This window comes from Vipera berus (genome assembly GCF_964194415.1).
Source record: "Vipera berus genome assembly, chromosome: Z".
In the NCBI taxonomy this organism is placed as follows: domain Eukaryota; kingdom Metazoa; phylum Chordata; class Lepidosauria; order Squamata; family Viperidae; genus Vipera; species Vipera berus.
The window spans coordinates 120243852-120270860 of NC_138205.1; the positions used below are offsets into that span (position 1 = coordinate 120243852).

At 37.5% G+C, this 27009-nt stretch overlaps 1 protein-coding gene across 2 annotated transcripts in view; it reads left to right on the top strand.

The window, feature by feature from the left end:
* Positions 1-18522: 18522 nt before the first annotated feature.
* LOC308677055 (disco-interacting protein 2 homolog C) overlaps positions 18523-27009 on the top strand; it is a 120293-nt gene continuing 111806 nt past the window's right edge. The window contains exons 1-2 of one of the 2 annotated variants that reach the window (XM_081343215.1): positions 18523-18593; positions 23384-23557. In XM_081343215.1, the coding sequence (XP_081199341.1) occupies positions 23446-23557 (112 nt within the window). In that variant the 5' untranslated portion in view covers positions 18523-18593; positions 23384-23445. The remainder of the gene's footprint in view (positions 18594-23383; positions 23558-27009) is intronic. The other variant, XM_081343216.1, reaches the window with a different exon arrangement.

The window sequence follows — 27009 nt, forward strand, 5'->3', positions numbered from 1 at the left end:
TTAAGTGAATCCCCATTGACTGCTTGTCAGAAGGTTGCAAAAACTACCACATGGCTCCAGATCACTGCAACCATCATAAATATGAATCACCAGACTGAAGATGACGAGTGGGACCTTGTCAAAACGTTGCCAAGACACCCTCAATCCTACACGGGAAAAGACCCGAATATGCCAAGACCTACTACATACCTATACCCGTGAAAATCTACAAAAACAAATTATATACACACATACACACACACACACACACACACACACACACACACACACACATATATATATATATATATATATATATATATATATATATATATATACACATATATATACACACACACACACACACATATATATATATACACACACACATTATATATATATATATATATATATATATATATATATATATATATATATATATATATATGTGTGTGTGTGTGTGTGTGTGTGTGTGTGTGTGTGTGTGTGTGTGTCAAATGTTAACTATTTAGATTACCTTGCTAGGCCCCAAACATGGGGCAAATCTTTATTTCCTGTTTTCAGCCTATCTTGAAGGCCATCGAACAGGCTGTAGTCACACCGGACAGTTCATATATTTGTGTAAATTACTAACAAAGAATTAAGGGAGACTGAGATGCATTTCTGACTCTTTTCATCAGTCAGCCATACCCTTCTGAGATTCGAACCTGGGCTGATTGCATATTAGGCAGTATATTTACCTCTTGGCAGTATTTAAAACATATTCATTCTGGGGAAATCAGAATGATAAACAAGCTCTACATAAATCAGGTAATTAGTTAAAACTAAAAAATGATGAGAACTTTTCTTGTAGTACTAAATTTTATATATATATAATATTTTTATATAATATAATATAATATATATAAAATTTAGTACTACAAGAAAAGTTCTCATCATTTTTTAGTTTTAACTAATTACCTGATTTATGTAGAGCTTGTTTATCATTCTGATTTCCCCAGAATGAATATGCTTTAAAGAGATGCCACATTAATTCTAAAAGATTTTTATAACTACTAGTTAGATGGATACTTCTGTTCTCAACTGTGTTTCCTAAGGCTTTTTTTAAACATAACTAATAATCATGTGGATTAAATTTAGTTAATGAAGTGATACAGACACGTGATTTCAAACAGGAAGTTTAGTTGCAGAGATGACCAGTTATATACGAGTCTGTGGCAAACATTAAAACAAAATGGATTTTTTTTATTACATTTATATCCCGCCCTTCTCCGAAGACTCAGGGTGGCTTACAAGCTTAGCAGTAGCCTTCATTCTATGTATATGCCTGCTAGTTAGGGCTTTCACACACACCCCAAGCGGCATTATTACAAAGTCAGCTTATTGCCCCCAACAATCTGGGTCCTCATTTTACCTACCTCGGAAGGATGGAAGGCTGAGTCAACCTTGAGCCTGGTGGGATGCGAACCTGCACTAATTGCAGGCAGCTGGTGTTACTTAAGGAGGCATTAGCCCACTGCTCCACCAAGGCTCTTAAGGTTTTATCATTGATAGTATATCAAACCTTTTATTGTAATAGTTTGAATTTGTGTGATTGCTGAGAACATTCAGTTGAATAGAGAACAAAATGATTTGTTGGCAGCTTCTGTAAGACAAGGGAAAATTGTTTGTTTCATATTAAAGCCATACCATAGATTGAAGACAATGCACCATGTGTTAACTGCAAAAACTGGAAAGAAAGATGTGAATAATTAAAGATTGGAGAACTGGGAAATCAAAATGTGTGGAGAACTGAAATTGCAGCAAATGTTTACTGGTCTGTTGTAGATATTTCCACACAATGCTTGCAATTTGTGAAAGGGAAGGCACAGTGGATTATTTTTTACTTTGACAAAAATAGTAGTGTATTCCAGAATAGAGCAAGTCACAATGTTGCAATTGGAATATGGGATTTTCAGTAAAATGGAATTAAAAACAATACTTTTATTTCTTACTTCAATCAGGGTTGCACAGTAGTGTCAGGGGTTTCCCGATTATTTTAAAATATTATATATATGTTATACAGTATTTACAAAAGGAGCTTTTAAAAATATGCTAAAAAGGGGGGAAATAAAACATTTTACATATAAACGTATTGACCTAGTGACAATTAACAGTAAGAAAAAGGTCAGTTAAGCATGCAAACAATATCTATGCACTATAAATTTTTAAATGGACCTGTTTTGAAAACTTTCCAACAAAAACTCGATAATTTATCAATACTAGTGTCATTCCTGATTTTATGTTATTTAACTTTCTTATAATCACATTGCATGAATTGACAACTTTCATTTATTAATTTATTATGTGACATGCTTTTTAATAAGAATGCAAAAAAAGCCAACACAGTGTTAGGCTGCATTAACAGAGGGATAGAATCAAGATCAAGTGAAGTACTAATACCACTTTACAATGGTTTGGTAAGGCCACACCTGGAATACTGCATCCAGTTTTGGTCACCACGATGTAAAAAAGATGTTGAGACTCTAGAAGGTACAGAGAAGAGCAACAAAGATGATTGGGGGACTGGAGGCTAAAACATACAAGGAACGGTTGCTGGAATTGGGTATGTCTAGTTTATCGAAGAGAAGGGTGAGGGGTGACATGATAGCAGTGTTTCAATATCTCAGGGGCTGCCACAAAGAAGAGGGAGTCAAGCTGGTCTCCAAAGCACCTGAAAGCAGGACAAGAAGCAACAGATGGAAACTAATCAAGGAGAGAAGCAACCTAGAACTAAGGAGAAACTTCCTGATAGTTAGAACAATTAACCAGTGGAACAACCTGCCTCCAGAAGTGTTGAATGCTCCAACACTGGAAGTTTTCAAGAAGAGACTGGACAGCCATTTGCCTGAAATGGTATAGGGTTTCCTGCCTGAGCAGGGGGTTGGACTAGATGACCTCCAAAGTCCCTTCCATTATTATTATTATTATTATTATTATTATTATTATTATTATTATTATTATTATTATTATTATTATTTATCATTATATTATTAATTATTATTATTATTAATTATTATTATTATTATTATTATTATTATTATTATTATTATTATTATTATTATTATTATTATTATATGGGGCAAAACTCATTATTGGCTAATATGAAATTGTGCACAGCAGGTAAATAGTGATAAAAATTCTGGCAGTTGGCAGGTGGGAGAATTAGCAGCAATATTGCATTATAACCACTTCACATGAAGTTTTTGTCATGGTTCCGATAGATAAAACCAACTAAAAGAACTTCAAGGCAAGGATTTCTTCCTTAAAGAACACTTTATTTTGGAAACAAGATATCGGCACATACAAAGGTGAACCCAAGATTAAATTCCTCTTTCCTAGGTTACAAAATTGCAAGTTACATTTCCCACCCCCAAAATTGCTGTCATAAATCACATTCACCAATTGTTAGAAAACACAGTCACTCCTCCCAGCTGCTTCAGCCCGCCAAAATGTTATCAGCTATGACCTTGGTTCCCATACATGTGAATTGTTTTGGCTAGCTGAGAAATTCTCCCCCCCTCCTCCTAACTAAAAATGTGGCAACGGAGAGAAAATGAAAATGGCTTCAATTCGGTTTGTCACAACGTTGACAGTTTTATTCCATACTGATGTCTCTCCAGATTCAGGCAAGGACAGTCTTTCCAGACTCTATTGTGTAGCGGCATATGACCAGAAATTATGATACTTTAACTGCTTTAGTGGGAGCCGAAGTTGGTCTTCATTTGGAAATCTGAGCGATTGAAAACAAAGCTTGCAGGCATTTCAAGGGTCTCAGATAGAGCTATATGGGATACAAATAACTAGAATGAGCAAAACAATACTGAATTGTCATTCATTGCTTTGATTGTTTCCCACTTCCTGTGGGAGGGATTGGGAGATACATTGTTCTTCAGAACAATGAGAAACACTCTGTGTGGGCCAGGATACCTTAGAATGGGAGGGAATGTAATAATGCTGTGGTTTCACTAATAATGCACTTGAGGAAGAATGCTAGTTGAACAGATCTTCAGATCTAAAGGCACCTAGATTGGAGAAAGCCGACCTACACCATGAGTTTCTGATAATTTTGGTTTAAGCTCCTTTGTCTTTAAATTCTAGACTGTAATCCCAGATTAGACTTCTACAATTCCTTGCTGATGATATTCTTTAAAAGATGGCTAGAACGCCAATGGCGAAGGGTAGATCTGATTAAAAGATTAAAATCCATGTTAACATTTCCTCAGCTGCCACAATAGAAGCTAAGAAATTCTGCTGGAAGCAGAAAGCAAATGATTACAGGTAATCCTCAATTTACAAGCATTCATCTAAGCAACTATTCATAATGGTACTGAAATAAGTGACTTAGAGTGGTCTTCTTCCTTATGACCGTCATAGTACCCCCACAGTGACATGAAATCATTCAGAGACAGCTCTCAAAGGTTTGCTCCCCCTGCTTTATGGCTAACAAATCGACATACAGGTAGTCCTTGACTTAGAATGAACAGCATTGAAAAAAGTTTCTTATGACAGGTCCTCACACTTAACAATCATCAAAGCATCGTCACACTCACATGTTTAAAAATTCAAGCGCTTGGCAACCAGCATTTATTTACAGTGGTTGCTTTCCACCCAATTCCTGATTATGTATTCGCCATTTGCAACCTTCCCAGCCAGTTTCCAACAAGCAAAGTCAATGGGGGAGAAGCCAGATTTGCTTAATGACCATGTGATTTGCTTAACCACTATGGCAAAAAAGTACTAAAATCAGACACAACTCACTTGACAGCCACCTTACTCAGCAATGGAAATTGTGGTTCCAATTGTGGTCATAAGTCAAGGAGTCTCTGTAGTTACATTCTAGACTAGGGGTCCCAACCAGTCTGCGCAAACAAGTGAAGCCCCATCTGTGGGATGCAGGCAGCACACGAAACCACGTCCCCTCCGATAAGTGGGAAAACCTCTCTCCACGGAACCGGTCCCTGGTGCCCAAAAGATTGAGGAACCCTGTTCTAGACACACACCCCACCCCAGAGAGGAGGGAGAATGCTTAGGTTATGAACCTTTGATGCAGAGCCATGGGAAGAAGGAAGAATTTGATCTTCAGAAGGAACAGGAAAGGAAATGGAGAAGGTCGTCTGCCTTGTGCATTGAGCAGCACAAGCTGGCAAGACTGACTGTACTGCGTGAAAATGTGTTTTAGGAAAGTGGGATGTCTAATTCTTCACCCTTTTCCAAAACTGTGAATTGGTGGAAACAGGGAGGTGGAAACAGAGACACAGAAAATTGGAAAATGCCGAGCAGGTGTTAGGTTGCTTTGGTCCTTGTTGTGACTGCTTTTGTCTTCTAAAAATGTCAATTTCATGTCACCTTTGTTGGTCCATGAACATTCATGATTAAAAACTTTTCATGGCTGGAGGAGCAAATTAAAAAAAAAATCAATGGAAAATCAATGAGAGAATAGGGAGCTAAGACAGAAAAGCTAGTTTTCAGAGAAAAACTCTCAAAGAGAGACATTATGTTTTATAACTCTAGAGCAGGGGTGTCAAACTGCCAGCCCCGCGGGCCAGATGCGTCACGTGAAAGCCGCGCCCACCTCATTGCCAGCAATGGAGAAAAAGCTCCGATACGTCACGCGACATCACGTGACGTCACAAGTTTGACATGGCTGCTCTAGAGCAAATGATTTTTGGTTTGGCAGAAAACAGTATTCCATATCTGCCATATCACTGACTATGTGTTTGGGCCTTTGCGTTGTTCTCCAGAAGCTTAAAATATTTACGTACAAATCAGTAGCCTAAATGAAAACCTATTATCAAGTCTTCCTTTTTTTCAAATGGAGGTATTACGAGCTGCAGTGCAGTTCAGATTATTTCAGTTCTCTGGACTCACATCTTGTAAATATCCTCTTAGATGACTGTGTTTGCTACAGTTAGCACCATTTAATATGTAGGATCTTGCTGTATCTCTTGACAAAAGCTGACAATGTCTTGTACCATGTAATTGCCTATTATTACAAGCAAAGTGACTTATGCTCTAGCTTCCTAGTGAAATATACTAAGCTTCTTTCTTGGGGTTTGGGGACAAAAAAAGAAAAAAAAAAGAAAAAAAATTTCTCATAGCAGTAGCACTTATACTTATATACCGCTTCACAGTCCTTTACAGCTCTAAGCAATTTACAGAGTCAGCATATTGCCCCAAATTGCCCCTCATTTTACCGACTTCAGAAAGATTGAAGGCTGAGACAACCTCGAGCCGGTGAGAGTTGAACTGCCAAACTGCTGACAGTTGGCAGTCAGCAGAGTTAGCAATGCTGCATTCTAATCACCGTACCATATGTCTACTTGGTTTCTATCTGGAAACCACCTCTAGACTTTGCGCTCAAAACAGGGGGGGAAAATGAAATCCTGAGTTTGAGATTTGCTGATCAGATTGGTTATTATAGAAATGTCTGGGATTTACTAGGTATGTATGGAAAAGTAAAAAGTTGAGGTTGTAATTTTAGTATGTATTTTACTGTGCTGAAAAAGGTTAGAAGTCAATGTTTTCCCCCCTTTCCCCTTTATCCTGCATTCTTTCTTCCCCTTTCCCTTTCCCATTTCCCTATCTATTTTATATTACGGTTTTAATGAATATAAATGTATTGTTTATGTTGTGAATATGCAGGGAAGTTCTACTACCAGTTTGACTTGAAAGCATCAAGTCGGGTTTATGCATTGGTATCATGGAGAAGAGCTATACTTGAGCAGGTATCTTGGAGTCTGATGGATATTTGACCTAAGTGGCAGTCAAGCATGCTAAACCACAGATGTGAGCGCATAAATAGGTGCCAAGGTCCCTATTCCAGTATGAGGATCCGTAATAAAAATGAGAGCATTGGAATTAAAATACACGACACTGACAAATTGCCTTACACATGTTCTCTTTATGTAATTTTATTGCAAGATAATTTGTTTTCCTTTCTGTTGGATTGCTTCATGGGTGAGAAATGTTGGTGATGTGAACTTTCAGCCTTGTAGTGAGCCATGAATATCTACTCTGAATACAGACCTATGTGGTTTGGGTAGCAGATTTGCTGAAGCATTGCAGAAGCATTTCTTTTAGAAAGGTTAAAAAATAATGGAACAGCAGCCTTCAAAATAGTTGCTAATTAAGCAGTAGGTTGCAACCTACCAGCATTTTTTAAATCCAAGTTATATATGACTTAAAAATATGTTAGGAAATATTTTATTATCCATTTTTTATTGGAGGGGAAGAAAAAAAAGTTGAAATCCCATTTTCTCTAACCTAGTGTTTCTCCAGCTTTAACAAACTTCACATCTCTAGGTTTCAGTTTTTTTATGAAGAGGCATCTCAACATATGTCTCAACATATCTTAAGATTGATTGATTTTATGTCATCAAGTCAGTGCTGACTCTTAGCAACCACCTGGATAGATTTCTTTTTTCATGACAAAGTAGAATAATTTGAAGCTGGCCATTTGTGCCTCAAGTGAGATCTCGGGTTGATTTGTTAGTGATTTATTTGTTCATTTTCCTGGTTGCCCATGGTATTCTCAGGGGCCTTTCCAATAGCAAAGTTAAAAAGAGTCAATATTCTTCCTATCTTGCTTTTTTTGAAATCCAACTTTTGGTATTATAAAGTGTCGCAGGTAAACAATTGCCTGCACTATTCTGATATTTGTAAACACATCTTGGTATCTGAATATCTTTTCCAAGGCCTTCAGGTCTACTTTACAAAGTCCGAGAATAGATTGTGGTATATTTCTTGACTGCTTCTTCCTTTAGTGTTGATCACTAGTAGTAAACTCTACTTCAAACTGACCTCAACATCTGGACCTCATAGATTCTTCCAAAATTTTCTTCTTAACTACGGATAGTCCTCAACTTACAAACATTTGTTTACTGACCATTTGAAGTTACAACAGCACTGAAAAAAGTGACTTATGCCTGTTTTTCACAGTTAAAAACCGTTGCAGCATCCCCATGGTCACATGATTAGAATTTGGACACTTGGCAACTGGCTCATATTTATGACGGTTGCAGTATCCCGGGGTCGTGTGATCACCTTTTGCAACCTTTTGACAAGTAGAGTCAATGGGGAAGCCTGATTCACTTACTAATTTGACAGCTGCAGTGATTCACTTAACAGCTGTGGCAAGAAAGGTCATGAAATGGACCAAGACTCACTTAATAGCTGCCTTGCTTAGCACAGAAATTTTGGACTCAATCGTGGTCGTAAGTCAAGGACTATCTGTAGACGGATTAGCTCGCCATTGTCACCTCATAAATTGTTTGTTGACTCTGGTAGTCTTACTTAGGTAGTCTTCCTTCCTTATTTTGCTTAGTGTCTGAGCCAGACAAGATCAGTTTGGCGTTGGTTAAAATTGTGTTAACTTTCCCATGGAAGAACAACAGTAGCACTATAGTTGAGCAATCATATTAATCACTGCTCCAAGAGAGTAGGGAGGGCTTGAGAGGTTGAGAAAAAAAAATACTTAGCTATTGTGATGTGATGCTTAAGTAAAGGTGATAGAGGGAGAATAGCTTTCAGCACAATGCTGATCAAATTGGCAGCCTGTATTTGGGTTCTTTAATTAGTTACCAGGGAATAAAGTGTTGAAATGCCATTTTACAGCATAACACTTCAGTTATTCTAATTTCATACATTAAAATAGTCTACATAAGCAGTCTTGATGCCATTTTTCCGGAGGGCTAGTAAATTAATAGTAAATCTTGTAACTCTTCCTGTTATTGTCTGAATAGCATTTTGAAAAAATTGCCTTCACAATAAGAACAGTAACATAATTGAAGTTAAGGAACAAAATAAAATTAAATAGTTATACCAGAAAGCACAATTTTGTAGTAATGTAGCATGTCTCTGACTGCATATTGAGAAGAGAGAGGGGGGGAGAGGGAGGGACTTGTCCAGACATTGCCAGGAGTCAACAACAACTCAATGATATGAAAATATGTGCAGACATGGATATATCTGCATGCATATATGGAAACATGCCTATGTATGGAAACACAGACCTGGGAAAGCTTAAGGGGAAAGCTAGTTTTTAGAGCATGGTTGAGCCAGCAAATAATTATAAAGTTTAATTTTTATTTCCATTCTTTTGAGGTAACTTTCTCTGTATATGTGGGATATTATTACATAGACATAATATACTTTGATTTAAGTAAAGTGCTTGACAGGGTATTATTTGACATTTTGATTATCAGAATAGAGAAATGGGAGATGGATAACATGACAATTATGTGGCTGAATAGATGTATATATTTTCAAAGAGTTCTGGTAATGGTTATCTTAGTAGATTCTTAATAACTCCAATTATCAAATGGAATGCCATAAGGTTCAGTCCTGAGTCCTGTCCTGTCCTTATTTTTATTAATCACCTGAATTAGAATTTAGAAGTAGAGGGAAACTTTGCCATCTGCACAAAACAGAGAGGGATAGCTAATACCCTGGAAAAAAAGATACCAAATTTAAACCAATCATAACTAAGTTAGGAAACTAGATTGAAAATAAGAGAGCAAAATAGGGACAAATGCAAACTTCTTTATTTAGAAAAGGAACTATATAGGGAAGAATCTATCCTGGTAATAAGCTTTTGGGGTCCAGCTGAAAATGTGGTTTTATTTATGAGTCATTCCCACTTACAGTGCCTGTTATATCTGGGGCCAACTTCTATTGGTAGAATTTGCTCTCTTAGCACAATCTATCCAGGAAAAGATGCAATGGGTCACCAACCCATACGGAATATGAAAGGTGGGAATCCAGAAACCAGCTTTTTCAGTGGCATCAGTGGAACTGCTGATCCCATGGTCCCTAGGAAGCATTCGAAAGTCTTCCCCTTCTTCAGAGCTTTTGGCAAATGAGATTGGAAGACAGATTTAAGATGCTAGATATTTGAATTTTGTTGATAATTTTGATATACTCTTGAAAGATACCCGAGGTAAAGTGGCACACAAATACAGTAATTGTGAATAAAGAAATACATCTAATAGTACTTGTGGAAAAAAATAGCTTAGTTGATTCCAAACTGAGTAAGAGTTACACATGGAGGTTTAGACTGCATCACATTTCCATATCAAGAAAAATAAAAATCCCACTGGGTTATGCCTCATTTAGATCCATCTTATTCATTTTGTCCAGTTCCGTGGACAAAAAGCACCATGCTTTAAGGAGGATTAGACAAACTGTGAGAAAGAGGAAGAGCATGGACTGGAGTCCTGAAGAAAGTCTCAGAAGAGAGCTTGTAGGAGTTTGGTATGTTTAATCGAAAGAAAGAAAGAAAATAAACAAGCAAGCAAGAAGGAGAGAGAGAGAGAAGAGGAAGGAAGGAAAAAGAAAGAAAGAAAGAAAGAAAGAGAAAGAAAGAAAGAAAGAAAAAGAAAAAAATGGAAGAAATTGATTAGCACTTTTCAAAAACTGTTATTTATTTATTAAGATTATAACATAATTATAACATTTCTATGGCCACCGAACTCACTCATGGTGATTCCAAGCAGCTACAAAAATAAAGCCCTAATACAAAACCCAATAAACCCCTACTCTCTGATGACAACAACCAATACCAATCTGGGATCCCCAGGCCCACTGACAAACCTTTTTGAAAAGGGTACGTTTGAAAGAGTGTCAAGATGTGGATTAATCTTAGTTCCACAGGGAGGGAGCCACCACGGAGAAAATCCTGCTTCTTGGTCCTACTAGATGGACTTCCTTAGGAGAGGTCCAGACCTGTAACATGCCCTGCTCTGGTGGGATCAGGTAACTGTGAAAGACAGTCCTTCAAATAACCTGGCTCTAATACTGGAAAGAATGTCAGACAGAAGAAGGCCAGAATTCTGTTTTCTGTTACTTCAGAGAGAAGAATAATAAATAATGGGTTTAAGTTGCAGAAAAGTAGTTTCTGGTTCGAATATTAGAAAAACTTCCTAATGGTAGGTGAATGTTGACAGTGTAGCGTGTCATGTAAGAAAGAGGCTCTCATTTGATGTCTGTGTTTAAACTGAGGCTGGGAAGCCAGCACTTTCATCTTTATATGTACCAAGTAGGGAATTGAATTAGTACCTAAACACACACCCCCTTCCAACTATCTATCTGTGACTTTACAGTACCTCCTTAATTCTCAGTTCTATCCAGAATTGTCAAAAACATCTCAAGGATATCAATACATATTGATTACTATTCAAATTGCTTATAATCCCATCTGAACACCTCTGAACCTACAATATATGCATGTTATGTTTTGAATATTCTTTCTCCTCCTTTTTTCCTTCTTCCTCCTTCTTCCTTCATCTTCTTCATTATTATTATTATTATTATTATTATTATTATTATTATTATTATTATTATTATTACTATTATTATTACTATCATCAACATCATCACAATTATTTCCAGTTTTTGTTACTGATATAGCTGGGCAGATCTGATTTGAACTGAGTAAATATACAGTGAAGAGATGAAAGAAATTTTTTCCTGCAGCTGGGAAAAAATACTTTAAAAAAATCAAAAAATCCCTACATTTCAAAAATAACCCATCAGCCGTATAAATAAATGAAAGAGGATGACAATAGGAGTGATCCTAATGGGTGTAAAATTCCAAAAATGGAAGTGATTTGCTTTCATTACATAAAGTGTCTGTTTAAGCTTCAAATAAATGAAATAAACATTGAGAATGGAAAGCTTCCCTGTTAAGCTAAGTTGTGTTTATATATCACAGTAATGAGAGCCACAAAAGCCATGTGGTACAAATGCTTCTTTATTAAGGAAATTGGACCACACAGTGGTCATGGCAGAGAATATTTACATTTGATGAAATACATTTGCCATTGTGGCTTTTAGCCAAGATCATGGCAGTTTAGTCTGTCATCTGGTTGTCCAAATATTAGAATCTTTCATCAGATGGCCTAGATAAAATGAATGGATGGATAATCCTCAGTGAAGCTGAACTGGACTGGTGGCAGTAGGATTCATCAGTTAGATGTCCTGAACTAATAGAGGATTTAAGACAAGGAGAAAAACTAGAAAACTGGCGAAGCTGAGGCTGAGATATAAGAAGCCCTTCTCTTATCTTTCAGTTAGATATATAACATTCTAAATTCCTAACCAAGCAAATATATGACTAAAACAGTGTTTTCCAACCCTGGTATAACTAACTATACGATGGTATAACTAACTATACGATGTGTGAACTACAATTCCCAGAATGGTGAATTCCCTATGTGGGAGTTGAAGTCCACACATCATAAAGTTGCCGATGTAAGAAATACTGCAGTAAAATTCTGTTTAGTGTTGTCTTTTAATATAAATAATAAAACCAGTTGGCCGAAAATTAGATGTTCATTATTAGATATTTATTGCTAAAGATACAAGAATCGTGTATGTGTGTGTGTGTGTGTGTGTGTGTGTGTACGCGTGCACGCGTATGTGTGCATAGTTTGGAATAGTTTTAAATAGGATCAGTGAATAGTGCTGATTAAAACTGCTGGCCTTTTTGAGAATTTTGAAATGAATTGTATATTCTAAATTTCAGAATCTTTCATTCATCTATTAGAAAGGGGGAAAGGGAGAGAAAAAGGCTATTGCTAAGCACATTGATTTGTGCTTTAGATTGTAAGCCGCTCTGAGTCTTCGGAGAAGGGCGGGATATAAATGGGATTTTTTTAAAAAAAGAACATTAAAAAAAAAGAAAAGAAACAGCCTCTAGGTAAATAGTAGAAAAATGTAAGGAGTTTTGAACTATGGTAAATTCTTTTGCCTGCTCTTTACAAGGCCAGATCCTGAAGTTGAAACTCAAATACTTTGGCCACCTAATGAGAAGGATGGACTCACTGGAGAAGAGCCTAATGCTGGGAAAGATTGAGGGCAATAGAAGAAGGGGACAACAGAGAATGAGGTGTCACTGAAGCAGTAGGCATGAGCTTAAATGGACTCCAGAAGATGGTAGAGGACAGGAAGGCCTGGAGGAACATTGTCCATGGGGTCGCGATGGGTCGGACACGACTTCGCAGCTAAGAACAACAAATTCTTTTGCAAAGGTGACAGCCAGTTTGGTCTAGTGCTGAAGGCACCATGCTAGAAGCCAAGAGACTGTGAGTTCTATTCCTGCCTTAATTGGCTGGTGGATTTTGGGCCAATCACCTGGAGATTGCAAATTCTAGTCCCGCCATTGGCATGTCCTGAGTTATTTATAAAAATAATAAAGCTGGGGTATAAATGAATAAATATAAAATGTGATCTCAGTTATATCTTTTACTATCCAAAGTGATATTATTCTATTATTCTGATTTTTTTCATTTATTTGCCCAAATTGGGTGATATTCAGATTACACTGGTGGGGATGAGATAGCATACAGGGCGGAGGTACAAAAACTATCCATATGGTGTTGTAATAACAACTTGCACCTGAACATCGGCAAGACGAAAGAGATGGTGCTAGACTTCCAGAGGAAAAAGGAGGAACCTGCCCCACTTTACATCAGGGAGGACTGTGTGGAGAGAGTTTCCTCCTTTAAATTTCTGGGAGTCTGCCTCTGCGAAGATCTGACCTGGAAAGTTAATACAACCCAGGTGGCCAGAAAGGCCCAACAGAGACTTCACTTTCTCAGGGTCTTGCGGAAGAACAGGGTAGAACATTGGCTTATGACCCTCTTTTACTGGTCTACTATAGAGAGCGTCCTCTCGTATGGTATTGTGGTTTGGTATGCTGGTCTGACAGCCGCAGATAGGAAAGTATTACAGAGGGTGTTGAGCACAGCACAAGACATTGTGGGCTGTCCCCTGACACCACTGGATGACATTGCCAGGGCTCGCTCCCTTGGAAGAGTGAGGAAAATTCTCAGGGACAACTCACACCCTGGACGGTATTTCTTTACTCTCCTACCATCGGGTAGGAGATATAGGAGCATAGCCAGCTACACCAACAGGCTGAAAAACAGCTTTTATCCATGGGCTGTTAGGCTTTTGAACGGGAAATAATTTTTATAAATTTTATGCATAATTGACTTGCAAGGCTGGTGTGTTGTGCAATTAGTTCACATGGTGTAATAAGATGGAGGTTTTGTGTCATTGTAAGTTGGGGGCACAAAGGGAGGCTCAGCCCATCTCAATGTATACATGGTTGTACTTTGACAGTAAAGGTTCATTCATTCAACTGATCCTGAATTATTTCCCAGGCTGAAAGATGGAATCCAAATAACCAGTTCATCCATACTGCTAGTTTTATATATGTTTTGAATATTGGTGTAACAATAGTAACTATTAGAAGTGAATATTTGTAGCTCAGGGTTGAACTATGCTGGAGTCCTTGGTGCTCTCTGAGCTTGATTGTTTTCTTGCAGACATTACATTACCCTAGTTGGATTCCACAATAATAACCATCTAACCATTGCTCTTGAAACCCTCCTGATGCCAAGAGTTGCTTACTGAATAGCTTTCAGATGGTGGTTTTAGTAGTCCAAAAGCCTCTTAAATCCATACAATCAGTCTAGTTGTTGACCTGAATATTGGCAAGGCTGCAAAATGCATCTCTCTTGGTTTGGGTGTGTTTTTTTCCCTCCCCATGCATTTTCGCGGATTGCTTCCTTCAAGCTGTAATTCCTTGTCTCCTTGTGTATTTTTGGAAGGGCAGACGGAGAGACTCTGCATCATCAGTGGGAGAAATCAGTGAGTCACGGCACTCATTTATGAGGAACGTTGTTTCATTCGAATCTCTCTTGTCAAGACGCTGACAGTAAATTTGAGTCATTGGCAGCAAACAAGCTGCACAGCAACTTGAATATTTGGAGGATAAAAATAGATTGGGAGGATGGAAGCTGACTTTTCGTCTGAAATCCTCAGACTTTGGGATATAGGATTTCTCCCACCCCCCAATCCGTATTTTGCTCTCATGATCTGCATATGCTTGAATCTTGATTAAAACCAGTTTTTGTTTTCCATCTGAAGATGTTTGTCTTTAGTTAAATCCTTATGTGGAGCTATTCAACAATTTCAGGGCAGTTCCAGGGTGGTGTCTCCCAGATTTCTTACTGTTGACGACATTTTTATTTTTGAATTATTACTGGAGAGTTTTGCTTTCACTCTGCCAAAATAAATGTGTTTGGGGAAATACGAGTTAGAATGATGTAAAGGGAGACCATACATTCTACAAAGTCAGATTATTTTGTCCACTTAGCTGAAAGATTTTTTTTCTTCAAATGGTGCCAGCCCCAGAAAAAATCTGGTAGAGAGCCTTCATACTATCTGCTGCAACTTTACAGTAGACTTCCCAACCAGCATTCTCCAGACCAGAGGTCCCCAGCGTTTTGGGCACCAGGGACCAGTTATGTGGAGAGAGTTTTTCAGCATACCGGAGAGGGTGTGTTTTTGTGTTCTGCCTGCATCCCATGGATGGGGCTTTGCTTGTTTGTGTGGACCAGTTGCTGGCCTGCTGCAGCCCAGTACCGGTCCACGGACCAGGGGTTGGGAACCCCTGCTCTAGACAGAGATAATTTCATAATTACCCAACCAACTTAATAGGAATTATGGGAGCTTGAGGTTTACCTCCATATGAAAGTGGATATGATCTGTGGTGTTCCAAAAATACCAAAGCAGGTCCTCTACTATTCATCTTCCCTATTTCAACCTGTTAAATATGTTATTACTAGTATGAAATTCCATAAATGGTTTGCTATGCATATTTTGCAGACAGCATTTGGCAACAAGCCAGCAGCCCCCAGTTATCTTTGAGAACACAATATGCTGCTTACGTGTAAGTTTTCTTTGAAATATGGTTGCCAAGAAATTGATAATACTGATAGCCTCAACTGACAACCATTTGTCTAGTGATATTCAAAGTTACAACATCATTGAAAAAAGTGACTTGTGACCGCTTTTCACATTTAGGACCGTTGCAGGATCCTTGTGGTCACATGATCCAAATTCACATTCTTGACTACTGGCATGTATGTGTGAGGATTGCAATATTCAGGGTCATATAATGACCTTTTGTGAGCTTCTGACAAGCAAAGTCAATGAGGAAGACAAATGCACTTAACAACCATTTTACTAACTTTAACTTTAACATTTAACAACTATGACAAGAAAGATCATAAAATGGGACAAAACTCACTTAACAACTGTCTTGCTTAGCAATAGAAATTTTGGGCTCAATTGTGGTTTTAAGTTGAGACTGCTGTATTCTCAACTCTGGGATAAGATTCTTCCACAAGTCCACATCTCTACCATTAGAGATGAACTGAAATGCCTGCCTTACAAACTTTTAAAAAGTCCATCAGCTATTTTCTCCCACTATTTTCTTTCTAAACAGCTTGAACTTCCAAATATGACTTAATTTATGTAGATTTGTTTGTCTTCAAAATGTCACAGGACTTTTAGTGCAGAGTACTTATTTAGAAATTATTATTATTTTATATGTCAGAGGAACCTATGCAGATAAATTGATTGGAAGTTGAGTCATGGCAGCTGAACTTTTTTTGTTGATTCAAAAAGTTTCGCTGTTTTATCTAAGTAACTTCTTCAGTCTTCTATGCAGATGCGTTGAGGCTTTTCAAGTAGATGTGCAAAGGATGGTATAACTTGCTGAGTCTAGAAAGAAGATCCACAGAGTATGGATTTAAAAAAATCAAAATGGTGGTCATAGATGAAGGTCAATGGAGATTCTCAGTCATCCAGGTCATGGTTGTCCCAAAGGTGCTTTTTCAAGAGGCAACTGGACTTTCCTGTTATTTTTTAAAAGACGTTTCACTTCTTATCCAAGAAGCTTCTTCAGCTTTAACTGGATGGCAGGGAATGGAAGGATTTATATTCCTTGCAGACAGCTGGTCATTTGCATTCTTTTTGAAGTTCACTTTCATCTAAATTTACTAACTACTAACAATTTGCAAATGGCTATAGCTACTTGCAACCCTATTTTTTCACGTTCATACCCATATAGCTATAGCCATTTGCAAATTGAAAAACTTGCAAATGCCATAATGGTGGTTCTTCTCTGTGCCATCCCATGTCTACATAACAGTATCCCAAATTCTTCTTTCCCCTTGGAATTAGAAAAGCTCCAAGGGTTTTAGGGAGATCAAGTTTTTTTTTTCCTAAGAAGCTTTTAGGGACTGATGTAAATGTTCTCCCTGTCTTTTCTGATTGTTTATGCCTAGAGTTTTCTTGATACACTTGGATTAATGGTTATTAACTCCTGAATTAAGATACAGGTAGTCCTCGGCCTACAAATGTAATTCTGGGCCAAATTGTTGTTGCAGTCGTTAAGCAGATGCAATAGGACCAGAACCAATTTTATGACATTTTATGTGCTGGCCATTAAGTGAATGCAGTGGTCATTAAGAGGCTGCATTTTACTCACTGGTTGTTTTTGCTGGAAACCAGAAGTAAACACCAGAAATTAGCATTGAAAATCATAGTCACATAAATAGCTTTTGGGAAATCTGTCATAACTTCAAACAGTCACTAAGGGATCAGTCATAAACCAAGGATTAACTGTATGGACTGTATTCACTCTTGTTATGGATATGCTGAATACTCTGCTTAGAGCAGTTGAAGCAACTGATAAATCCAAATAATCAAGAAAAGAAAGTAATAAAATAGTGTTTTAAAGTTTTGAAGTAGTTTGCCACTAAATGAAAATTACAGGAAGACACAGTTGAGGAAAGAAAGCCACTTGTATTTATTCAGAATGAATGACCTATCCTATTGCCCCACCATTTTATGAATAAATTTGTTGTCCTCTTGAGGCTTTGGCACTGGAGCTTCCCAAATTTTCAGACAACTCAAGATAGGCATTTGGAGAATAGAAGAAAACCATGTCAAGCTTTGCAATTCACTAGCAAAACCAGTCAATTAATGGCCCTGTCTTCATTTTTGCTTTTGGCGCATCTCAGGACATAGTATTTGGTCTGTCAAAAAAAAAATCTTCCCAACTGTATGGCTGAAGGGATAGAAATAGTATCTTTTTATAGCCTGGACTTGAGAAGTTTGATGCAACTGATGCTTTTCATTTTTTACTTCAAGTAGCTCTTCAAAGCTTAGCCAAATGTTTATACAATACTATTATTTCAATGGTGTACCAACAGTTCCAAATCTTTTGTGCATCCTTCATGCTTGATTAAAGAATCCCATTAATAGGGGTGGAAAATGCTAATTGGCAATGTCCTTTGCCAGCTATTACCGGCTCAAATATCCTATATAATCCACTGTTGATTATCATAATGAAAGCTGCTGTATTTTTATAAGACAGAATATCGCAATGACAATACAGCCCTCTGAATCTTGGACTTCCTCGATCAGCAGAAAACTACACTGTGAGTTTAGTTGCCAAAAATGGTTCTAGCATAAATTATCTTTTCGAGGCAGAATGTAAATAATATATTTTCAACCATTTATTCATTATGATCATCAAAACAAACAATGGCGCAGTGGGAAAGCAGTTACTACCTTGACTTGAGTGGATGAGTTCTTTCTTCATTAAAGCTGGTCTTGATTTTCTTTGCTTTCTTTGGCAGGTGACATCACACAGAAGGGCTATGAAAAGAAGAGATCAAAATTAATTGGGGCCTACTTGCCACAACCTCAAGGTATGTAGAAATTTAGAAGTAGTGCATGGAATTGTCATGTGTATTAATCATTACAACAATCTGTTAATGTGCATTGTAAAGAGTTTATTATCTGGAGGCACAAAAGAATTGTCAGTATTGTGTAATGTGTGTCAGTTCCTCCGACTAGCTAGTTCTTGTGACAAATGTTCGTCTCCTTGTTTAAATATATGGCACAGGTATGCAGCTCTTCTCATTCCCATCCCAGATTCATAGCACTAGCACTAGCACTTAGGCTTATATACTGCTCCCAATAATCTGGGTCCTCATTTTACTAGTCTCAGAAGGATGGAAGACTGAGTCAACCGTGAGCCGGTCAGGATCGAACTCCTGGCAGTGGGCAGAGTTAGCTTGCTATACTGCATTCTAACCACTGTGCCATCACATAGCAATAGGAATCACATGATAAATGGAGCGAGATGAAATTGTCGAAAAGTATAACTATTTTCAACTAAAATTATGGAAGTAAATAATATCTGACCATATTTTAATTATTTCAAATTTAAAATCAACGATTTTATTTATTTATATTTCATATTTCTAAACTGCCCATCTTCCTCAAAGATACTTTCCTAAAGAAATGGATATTTCCAGAAGTAGACATGGTGAGCAGACTATGTTTATAGAATGTGTCCAAAATGTAAAATTTGGAACTGAGGAACTAGAAGGAATGCTGCCTCATTCATGACAAGCAACATTCAGAATTACTGGCCTGAAAAACATCTGTCCACATTATCTCTGTCTTAAGTGGACCCTACTCCAGTTAATTGACCCCACTTAATCCAGCATTACCTACTAAGGAATATCTGCAGATTTTGGAGAGAATTAGAAAGGAGAGAAAGATTGACAAATCTATTCGGTGGATACTGCAGTCCAAATATTGAACATAAGAGAAAGCCTGGAACCCCTCAGTAGATGACATTTAAGCATCCTGGAGCCAAAGAGAAATTTCCCATTGCCTTTCTCTGGTGGTGGTCTTACAGATCGGAATGAAACTTCTGAAACTCATGTCCTTCCAGTTTTAGAGACAATAAATCTCAGACCAACTGTGCTCTAATTATTCCTCCCTAATCTGTTGGATCTGCTTCTTCCAAAACTGCCCAGCTGCTTAGCATGGCTGAGGAATCTTGGAAGATGTATTTAAAATTCAACTGGAAGGTGTCCAATTGGACAAGGCTATCTCAGATATCAGTATTTGGGACAACTGACAGCATTCACCTTGGCCCACTTCCTTGTGGTCCACATAATAGTATCAGAAATTAAATGGTGAGAAATAGGTGATTATTTCATTCATAATGCAGTGAAATTTCTTTGTTTGGATCTACAGTATGATACGGAAACAACTAGACAACTCTCAAAAATAAAATGTTGTATTTTTTAAAAAATAAATAGCCCAAGGTATTAGAAGGGACTTACATCTTTGTTGCCTGCTGGCCAGTTTCTTTCTGTGCTTGCAATTGTAGGCTGTTTAGAGTAGAACAGGTATATTCAAGTCCAACTCCCTTGGGCAGGAATTTGGACTAGAAGACCTCCAAGGTCCCTTCTAGCCCTATGATTTTATGATTCTATGAGTGTCTTCCCCTTCCCTCTATGATTCCTGAGTCTAGTAGCTCCCCCCCCCTCTCTCTCTCTCACACACACACACACACACACACAACCAGTTCAGAATACTATTAGTTGATCAGTGATGTCTGATTAGGTTTGGTTTCAGTCCTTTCTTTCTCCCTTAATAAGAGAAAGAAAAAAACCCAGTAATGGAGCAAAATACTTTATATAAGCCAGTTACAATAATATAAATAAATCTCTATATGTCTTATTATAGAAGAGGAGCAAGGCACAGCTACACATAGCTTATTTTCGTATGCGTAGAAGCCGAGGCTAACAGGCCTATTTCTTCCTGCTTTATCCTCTTATTTTTTCCACCCATGCCAGCAGGTGAATGAGTCAGACTAGCTCAATACTGCATGACATCTGAATCCAGGATGAGGTTTTATTGCATCCAGACAAGCAGGATTATTAGCTGGTTTTAAAGGAGTTTTGCCGTTTACTTATAAATCCTGTCTTGCTTGGGCATAATATAATCTGGAATTTGAATCAACAAGTACCAGTAGCTCTGTAGGGATGAGGGGAGCAAAATGTCAGTCTGAAAAGGTTGCATGGACTCACATTGTGCACTTAATTGCTGTAGGAAGTCTGCCATTAGTCTCCAAAGGTTTCACTAGGTTTTCCCAAACAAGGCAGTATCAGGATTTGATTCCAGGCCTTCTCCAGAAATTTAAGAAGGCTTTTGAAGTGTACGCATTCCCCAGAACCTGTGACACCATAGCATCTAAATCAAGGGTTAGAAAAGGAGGGTCTGGAATCAAAACTCTTCTTCTGAGGGATGCTGTATCCCTTTTCTCTCAGATGACTAAGGCATTTTGTGGGACTTGGCCAATAGTTTTAAGTAGATGATGCTCATCTAGTTCTCAGAATTTCCTGTCTGGCAAAACTAGTTTTGGATTTAAAATTTTAGATTTACATTGATATTTCCAGTCCTCAAGGCCAATTAACTTTTAGATTATGACTCCCTAAAAAGAATATATGTATGTATGTGTATGTATATAAGCATGTACGTGTGTACGTGTGTGTGTGTGTGTGTGTGTGTGTGTGTGTGTATAAACTAGACAGCAGCAGATTGGGAAGGCTGCACTAGGGTAACTTTAAAATATACACATAGATTAGAAAAAAATAGAACTATGCATGTTTGCTGTATAAGCATACACAATGCAAACACACATATTATCTACACATACATAAATATAATAATATGAATTGTCTATTGAATTATCCATCCATTTTTTGGCCTCAGTGCATGTTATAGATAGCCCTGTCTTAAGAACCACAAGTGGGACTGTAAACTCCATTGCTAAGCAAAACATTGCAAGATTTCATTAGACTTACGATGTCATTTCTGTTATGGTCCTTAAGCAAATGATCAAGTGATCTCCACTTGCAATTTTACTGCCAGGATCTTCCCCACTGTAACTCCTCATATACAAGTAGTCCTCACTTAATTGACCTATCAAGCAGCTGTTCAAAGTTATGACTGCAATGAAAAGCTAACTTTATGACAAGCCCTTGCATTTATGACTGTGGCTGCGTCCCCACAGTTATGAGATCAAAATTTGGGCATTTTACAACTACTGGGCATTTATGATTGTCCCAGAATCTCATGGTTGCATTATTGCACTTGCTGAATTCCATCCAGTAGAATTGATGGAGAAGCTTCATGAAGCATTTACAGTCTGATCTCCATATCATGTAGCAACAAATAATAAGCTCTAAAACAACTTTCACTTACATTTACATAGTCTCCAGGCTACAATCTGGAAGATCACAAATGGGATTTCATAAATTTAGTATTCTTCCAAACCAAGTATAAAGAATATGACATTTTTAACCATTATTCACACAGAAAATTAACTTAGAAAGGCCACTCCATATACAAAACCATTTAATTATTTGAGCCCTACTTTTCTCATTTTAGAATTTAAGCCATGAACAGAATATACAAAGGTCAAAATCTATCCTTCAGAGGAGTCCAACAATCTATTGGCAACTAATTTTTTAGCTAAAACAGTCCAAATTTTTGTTACATTATTTTAAGAAAAATAATTTTGTTTGCCAAGAAATTCAAAATCCTATTCTAAGAATGAATATACCATATAATTTACCTGTTCCATTATGCAAATAGAGCAAGTATTTTTGCATAATTTGTTTTGCTTTTCTTGAGAGGCAGTTCACACAAACACTTTTTTCCAATCTGAAGTAGAAGGATAAAAAATCTTGACTATAGTTTTTTCTCAGACATCAGAAATCCAGCAGATAAACTCTTCCAACATCTTTGCATTTGTAGTCTTCTAGCATTCTTACTCTTTAAAAAAAATGTGATTGCTAGAATACTAAGTTCAGTCTCTGCTAACACATTCTGCAGATCCCCTGCCAGATTTATGGAATTTGTCCTGCATTAGCTATTTCTCCTAAAACAAAGTTGGTTGGGAAAAATATTTTAGGAGATGCCCCTGTGTGGTTCTCTCATTCTGTTATGCCAACAGAATGAGCAGCTGCTTAGTTGCACACTACTGCTTCCCAGAGCCAGGAGATTATGTATTTGTCATAGTTTTTGTTCCTATATTTCTGTCTCCAGACAAAATTGGTGTTTTCTTCTGATGAAACTTGCTTGCTTCTAGATTCTTCCAAAGGGAGTTGCTCTGCCCATTTTGGGGAAGATGTTGTTTTAAAGTGCCATTAGTTGCACTTCAATCACTATTTGCTATGATCTATTGGAAAATGCAGTGTCAATTGTTGGGAAAGTTTGGTGTTTTACATCTTTAAACCAAAACAATTTAATTCTGCATGTAATACTTTGGATAAGGTGCCTTTACGCTTTGAGTAAACATACCCAAAATACTGGGTAATACTGGCCGTAAACGAAAAGGCAACTCTTGACTATTTCAACATCCAGTCTTCTGGCTGCTGCTTTGTTGACATTACAAACACCAATGTTGGCTTAGTGGGAAATTGATTATGTGGCTCTGTTTTACAATGTTTGTATATGTGTTTGTATGTTTGGGGGTGGGGGTGGATGTATGTATATGTGCAGGTACACCTGCTTTGGGACTTGTGTGTGTACATACTTCAACTGCATGGGGGCTGAAACTCCATTCGTGGCTGTAACAAATGTAAAAAAACTAAACATGATTTAATTAGTTTTTTTCAAATTGTTACAGCAGCGAATGGAGCTGCCGCGGTACGGTGTAGACTGCAGCACAGTGAAGGGCCAGCAAGAAGGATGCACCGCACTAGCAACATTGGGGTCTGTGACATCCGGGAAGCAGCAGCTAGAGAGCGCACAGCACCGCACAGCACAGCAGCAAACCGTCCCCTCTTTTACTTTCGTTTTGGTGAGCACAACAACTGTACTTATGTTTATATACCTCTATATGTTTGACAAGCATTTTGACAGAAAGTTGGATTTCATGGACATGGTGTGTGAGGAAGTTATAGCACAGAAAAGTGACATTTGCAATCCCAGAATTGCACACCATTTGTGTATTGTTTCACGATGTGCATTTAATACCGAAATATGTTCTCCAGGTACATTTTTGGGACTGCTAAATATTCCTGGTCAAAGTTAAAAGCATTTGAGAATTGGATTTTGTTTGACATTCCAAAGCCATCTCTGAAAGACAAGTGTTGACTTAGTCAAGGTTATTACTGCCAACTCATTTACTACTTTGGGAAAAGAGGCTTGAAAAATGTGTAACATAAATTATTGATCCACACATTGTGTTTTAGAGTATTGTGTGAAGCAAAAAATAGCAGTTTACTATAAAACTATGTTTAGGAAATTAGTGATATCTATGAAGGTCATTATTGCTTCTCTGCTCAGCCTTCTGAAAACAAGGACCATATTCCAATATAGATCTCTGCTCTTTTCCACAATGCGCTATCTGAAGGACAATTCTTTGTGGTCTTGCTTGGTAGCTCTATGACCTCTAATGAAGCATTCTTCTATTACATAGGCCTTTCTCTGGTTATATTTGAGATGGCATTAAAACATCTACAGTATTTGAAGGTGTCCTTTCCATGGATTTGATGCTGATCAATGATGGAGACATAAACGAATTCATTCTTACCCTGTCTTGTTCCAGCATCATGAAAAATTTGGATGCTGTGGCAGATGTAGCCACAGAAAGATGATTTTCTGAGCCATGTTCCCATGTGGGGGGAGCCTCTAAGTATGTTTACAGCCTAAATTATAATTGGTGATAGGGCTAATTCAGAATCTGTGTGTAGATGTCTTGAGTGATGAGGGTTTCATTAACAGGGCTAGTTCAGAAACCAACCCACAAGCTCGGAGAACGAAGCTTCACCGTCATCTTACACCCAAGTTACAGATATTCATCACTATTGCATCTCTGAGTGAATTGCAGATTTTTAAAATCTCTAGCTGTCCAATAAAAGCAATAACTATTAGGTTTAGCCCAAGAGCGAATAGTACAATCCAGCCAGAGTTCAGTTCTTTATTTGCCTACACACAGTAGACAGAATCTTGCCAGATTAAACTCTTATTAATCTCACCCTAATGGATATACCCTAGGGCCTAGGCGATTCTAAGGAGCAGCTATCCTAACTCTGTTCCTCTATCTCCTGCCCATCTGTTGGCTCTGCTGTCTCTTGTTTCCTCTCACTCCTTCTTCACTGTATTTCATCACACTAGGTCCCCTCCGTAGGCACTATCTCTTACAGTAACTGAAATCCCCCCCTAAATTAGCGAAGTATATGCATGAATTTGGAAGGAAAATGGGAATCAATCTATATGTGAAAGGACGTACATGATTGCTGCAGATACGGAGCACACAATTCTATCTTGTTCCTTAATTTTTAGAATATTGACACCTGCCCTATTTTCATCTGACTATAGTTGTTGGACCTGATCCATCAAACAATTAAGAGCAAACAACAAAACAAAAACACCCTAAAACCAGAATACATTTTGTTAAAATGAGGCTGTCATATGCAAAATCAGATTATTTCATACTACTTGCTACTATTTCATGGAAATGCTTCTGGAAGATAGAATTCTAATGTCAGATTTGGGAAAGATAGTTTAGAAATTTTGTCTGGGATCTTCTGTATTCAAACTTATTTTATTAATTGACAATCTTCCCATTTAAAGGCAGAAACAACTTTCAATTCCATTCTCATCCACCACAATGAGTTCGTTGGGATGGAAGTATGAATGATTTATAGTAAAAAAAAATAGTATGTTAGTTATATCTGAATACTACATGCAGAACATGCACACCCATATATTTAAAATGAACTTAACTAGGAAAAGAACATTATTGTTCCATGTTGCAGAGTTAAGTAAAACATTCTAACAGGAAACCGTTAATAGAAAAAGGAGAGGTAAAGGACATCAACAATCTGGAATAAGCTCAGAGAGTGGCTATCAAGAGGAGGGCAGGATCTGGAAACCACCATTTAAAAGACCTGGGATGTTTGAGCTGTAAAGAACTGAGGGAGGACATGATAGCAGGCAGTTTTTAGATACTTATGGATTATTAAATGGATAAGGTGGTAAACTTACTCTCTGTTGTTCAGAGAGCAGAACAAAAACTAGTGGTTTGAAAATACAGGGAACTAGATTTATGTTAGGTGTTAGAAGGAATAAACAGAACCTTAAAAACATGTTAGAGTTTCTCCAACTCTCGTAGAGCAGAGTATTAGAGCAACAATATTTTCTTCCTCACTCCCTCCTGCCTTTGTGGGCTAAGCTGATGTTTTTATAATAGCTGTTGCATAACTTCTTCAAGGCTATCTCCATTCTCTTCTACAATAATATATTCTCCGTCTCTATAGGACTTTGGTCAGAGGCTGGAAATGTTCAAGAGATGTTGCATTGAATAAAGCACTGAGTAGGTGGCTGGAGTAGAGAGTGGATGACCTCTGATGTCTCTTCCAATTGATTGTATAAGAATTAAGATGCTGGGAGAGATGGGTGTAAATATATATTATGTAAATATATATTATGTAGCTACCATTTTCCATTCTTGAATCTAAGCAGATTGGTTCCAAATTCCATAAGAATCAAAATGATGTATCTTTCCTCAAACTAAAGCACTCTTACTCCATTAAGGGAGGGGCAGTATTAAAATACTGAAATAAATAAAGATTGTTGTCTGACTTTTGAGTTTTTAAGTCTTGATTCCTTTTTTTCTGGATTTGGTCCCAGGTAACAGTTGTAGTTGCTGATTGTTCATTTCCTTCCTCTCAAAAGCACAGATAGTAGCAAGAGAACAAATCTTCCTCAGGATTCATTGAGGAGGAAACGTTGGTTGCTTATTGATTATGTCTTACTTATATGTAAGAGCTCAAAACTAGAGGCTAAGGCATAGCAATTTAGATTAGGAGATTCTTGGTTCAGTCTGCCTTGACTGCCATTAAGTCAGCTTCCTCATGTGAAGCTTTTCAGATACCGTATATTGATATCCCAGAAATCAGTTGACTCCAAATTATCAGATTGCATTAGGAGGTCTAAAGAAATTGTAAGGATATAAGTTGTCCTGGAATTGTTAGGCTCCCTCTAAAGGATTCAGCAATAAATTACAGATATTCTCATTGTAGATGGCTCTTAAGTATGGATAAGGCTCACAGACACAGATCAATTAGAAAAGAATCTTTATTGCAAGCAAGAATGAACCCAGCTGAATCAGTTGGTTGCTTATTCCCAGTGACAGTCTTCTTATACCCACTGTCATTTAAACTTCCATTTTCTTCTGGCCTTTCTCACAAATCAACAAGTTTCTCCTGACAGTGATGGCTTTTTAGTCAAGTAGTTCTTAAATAT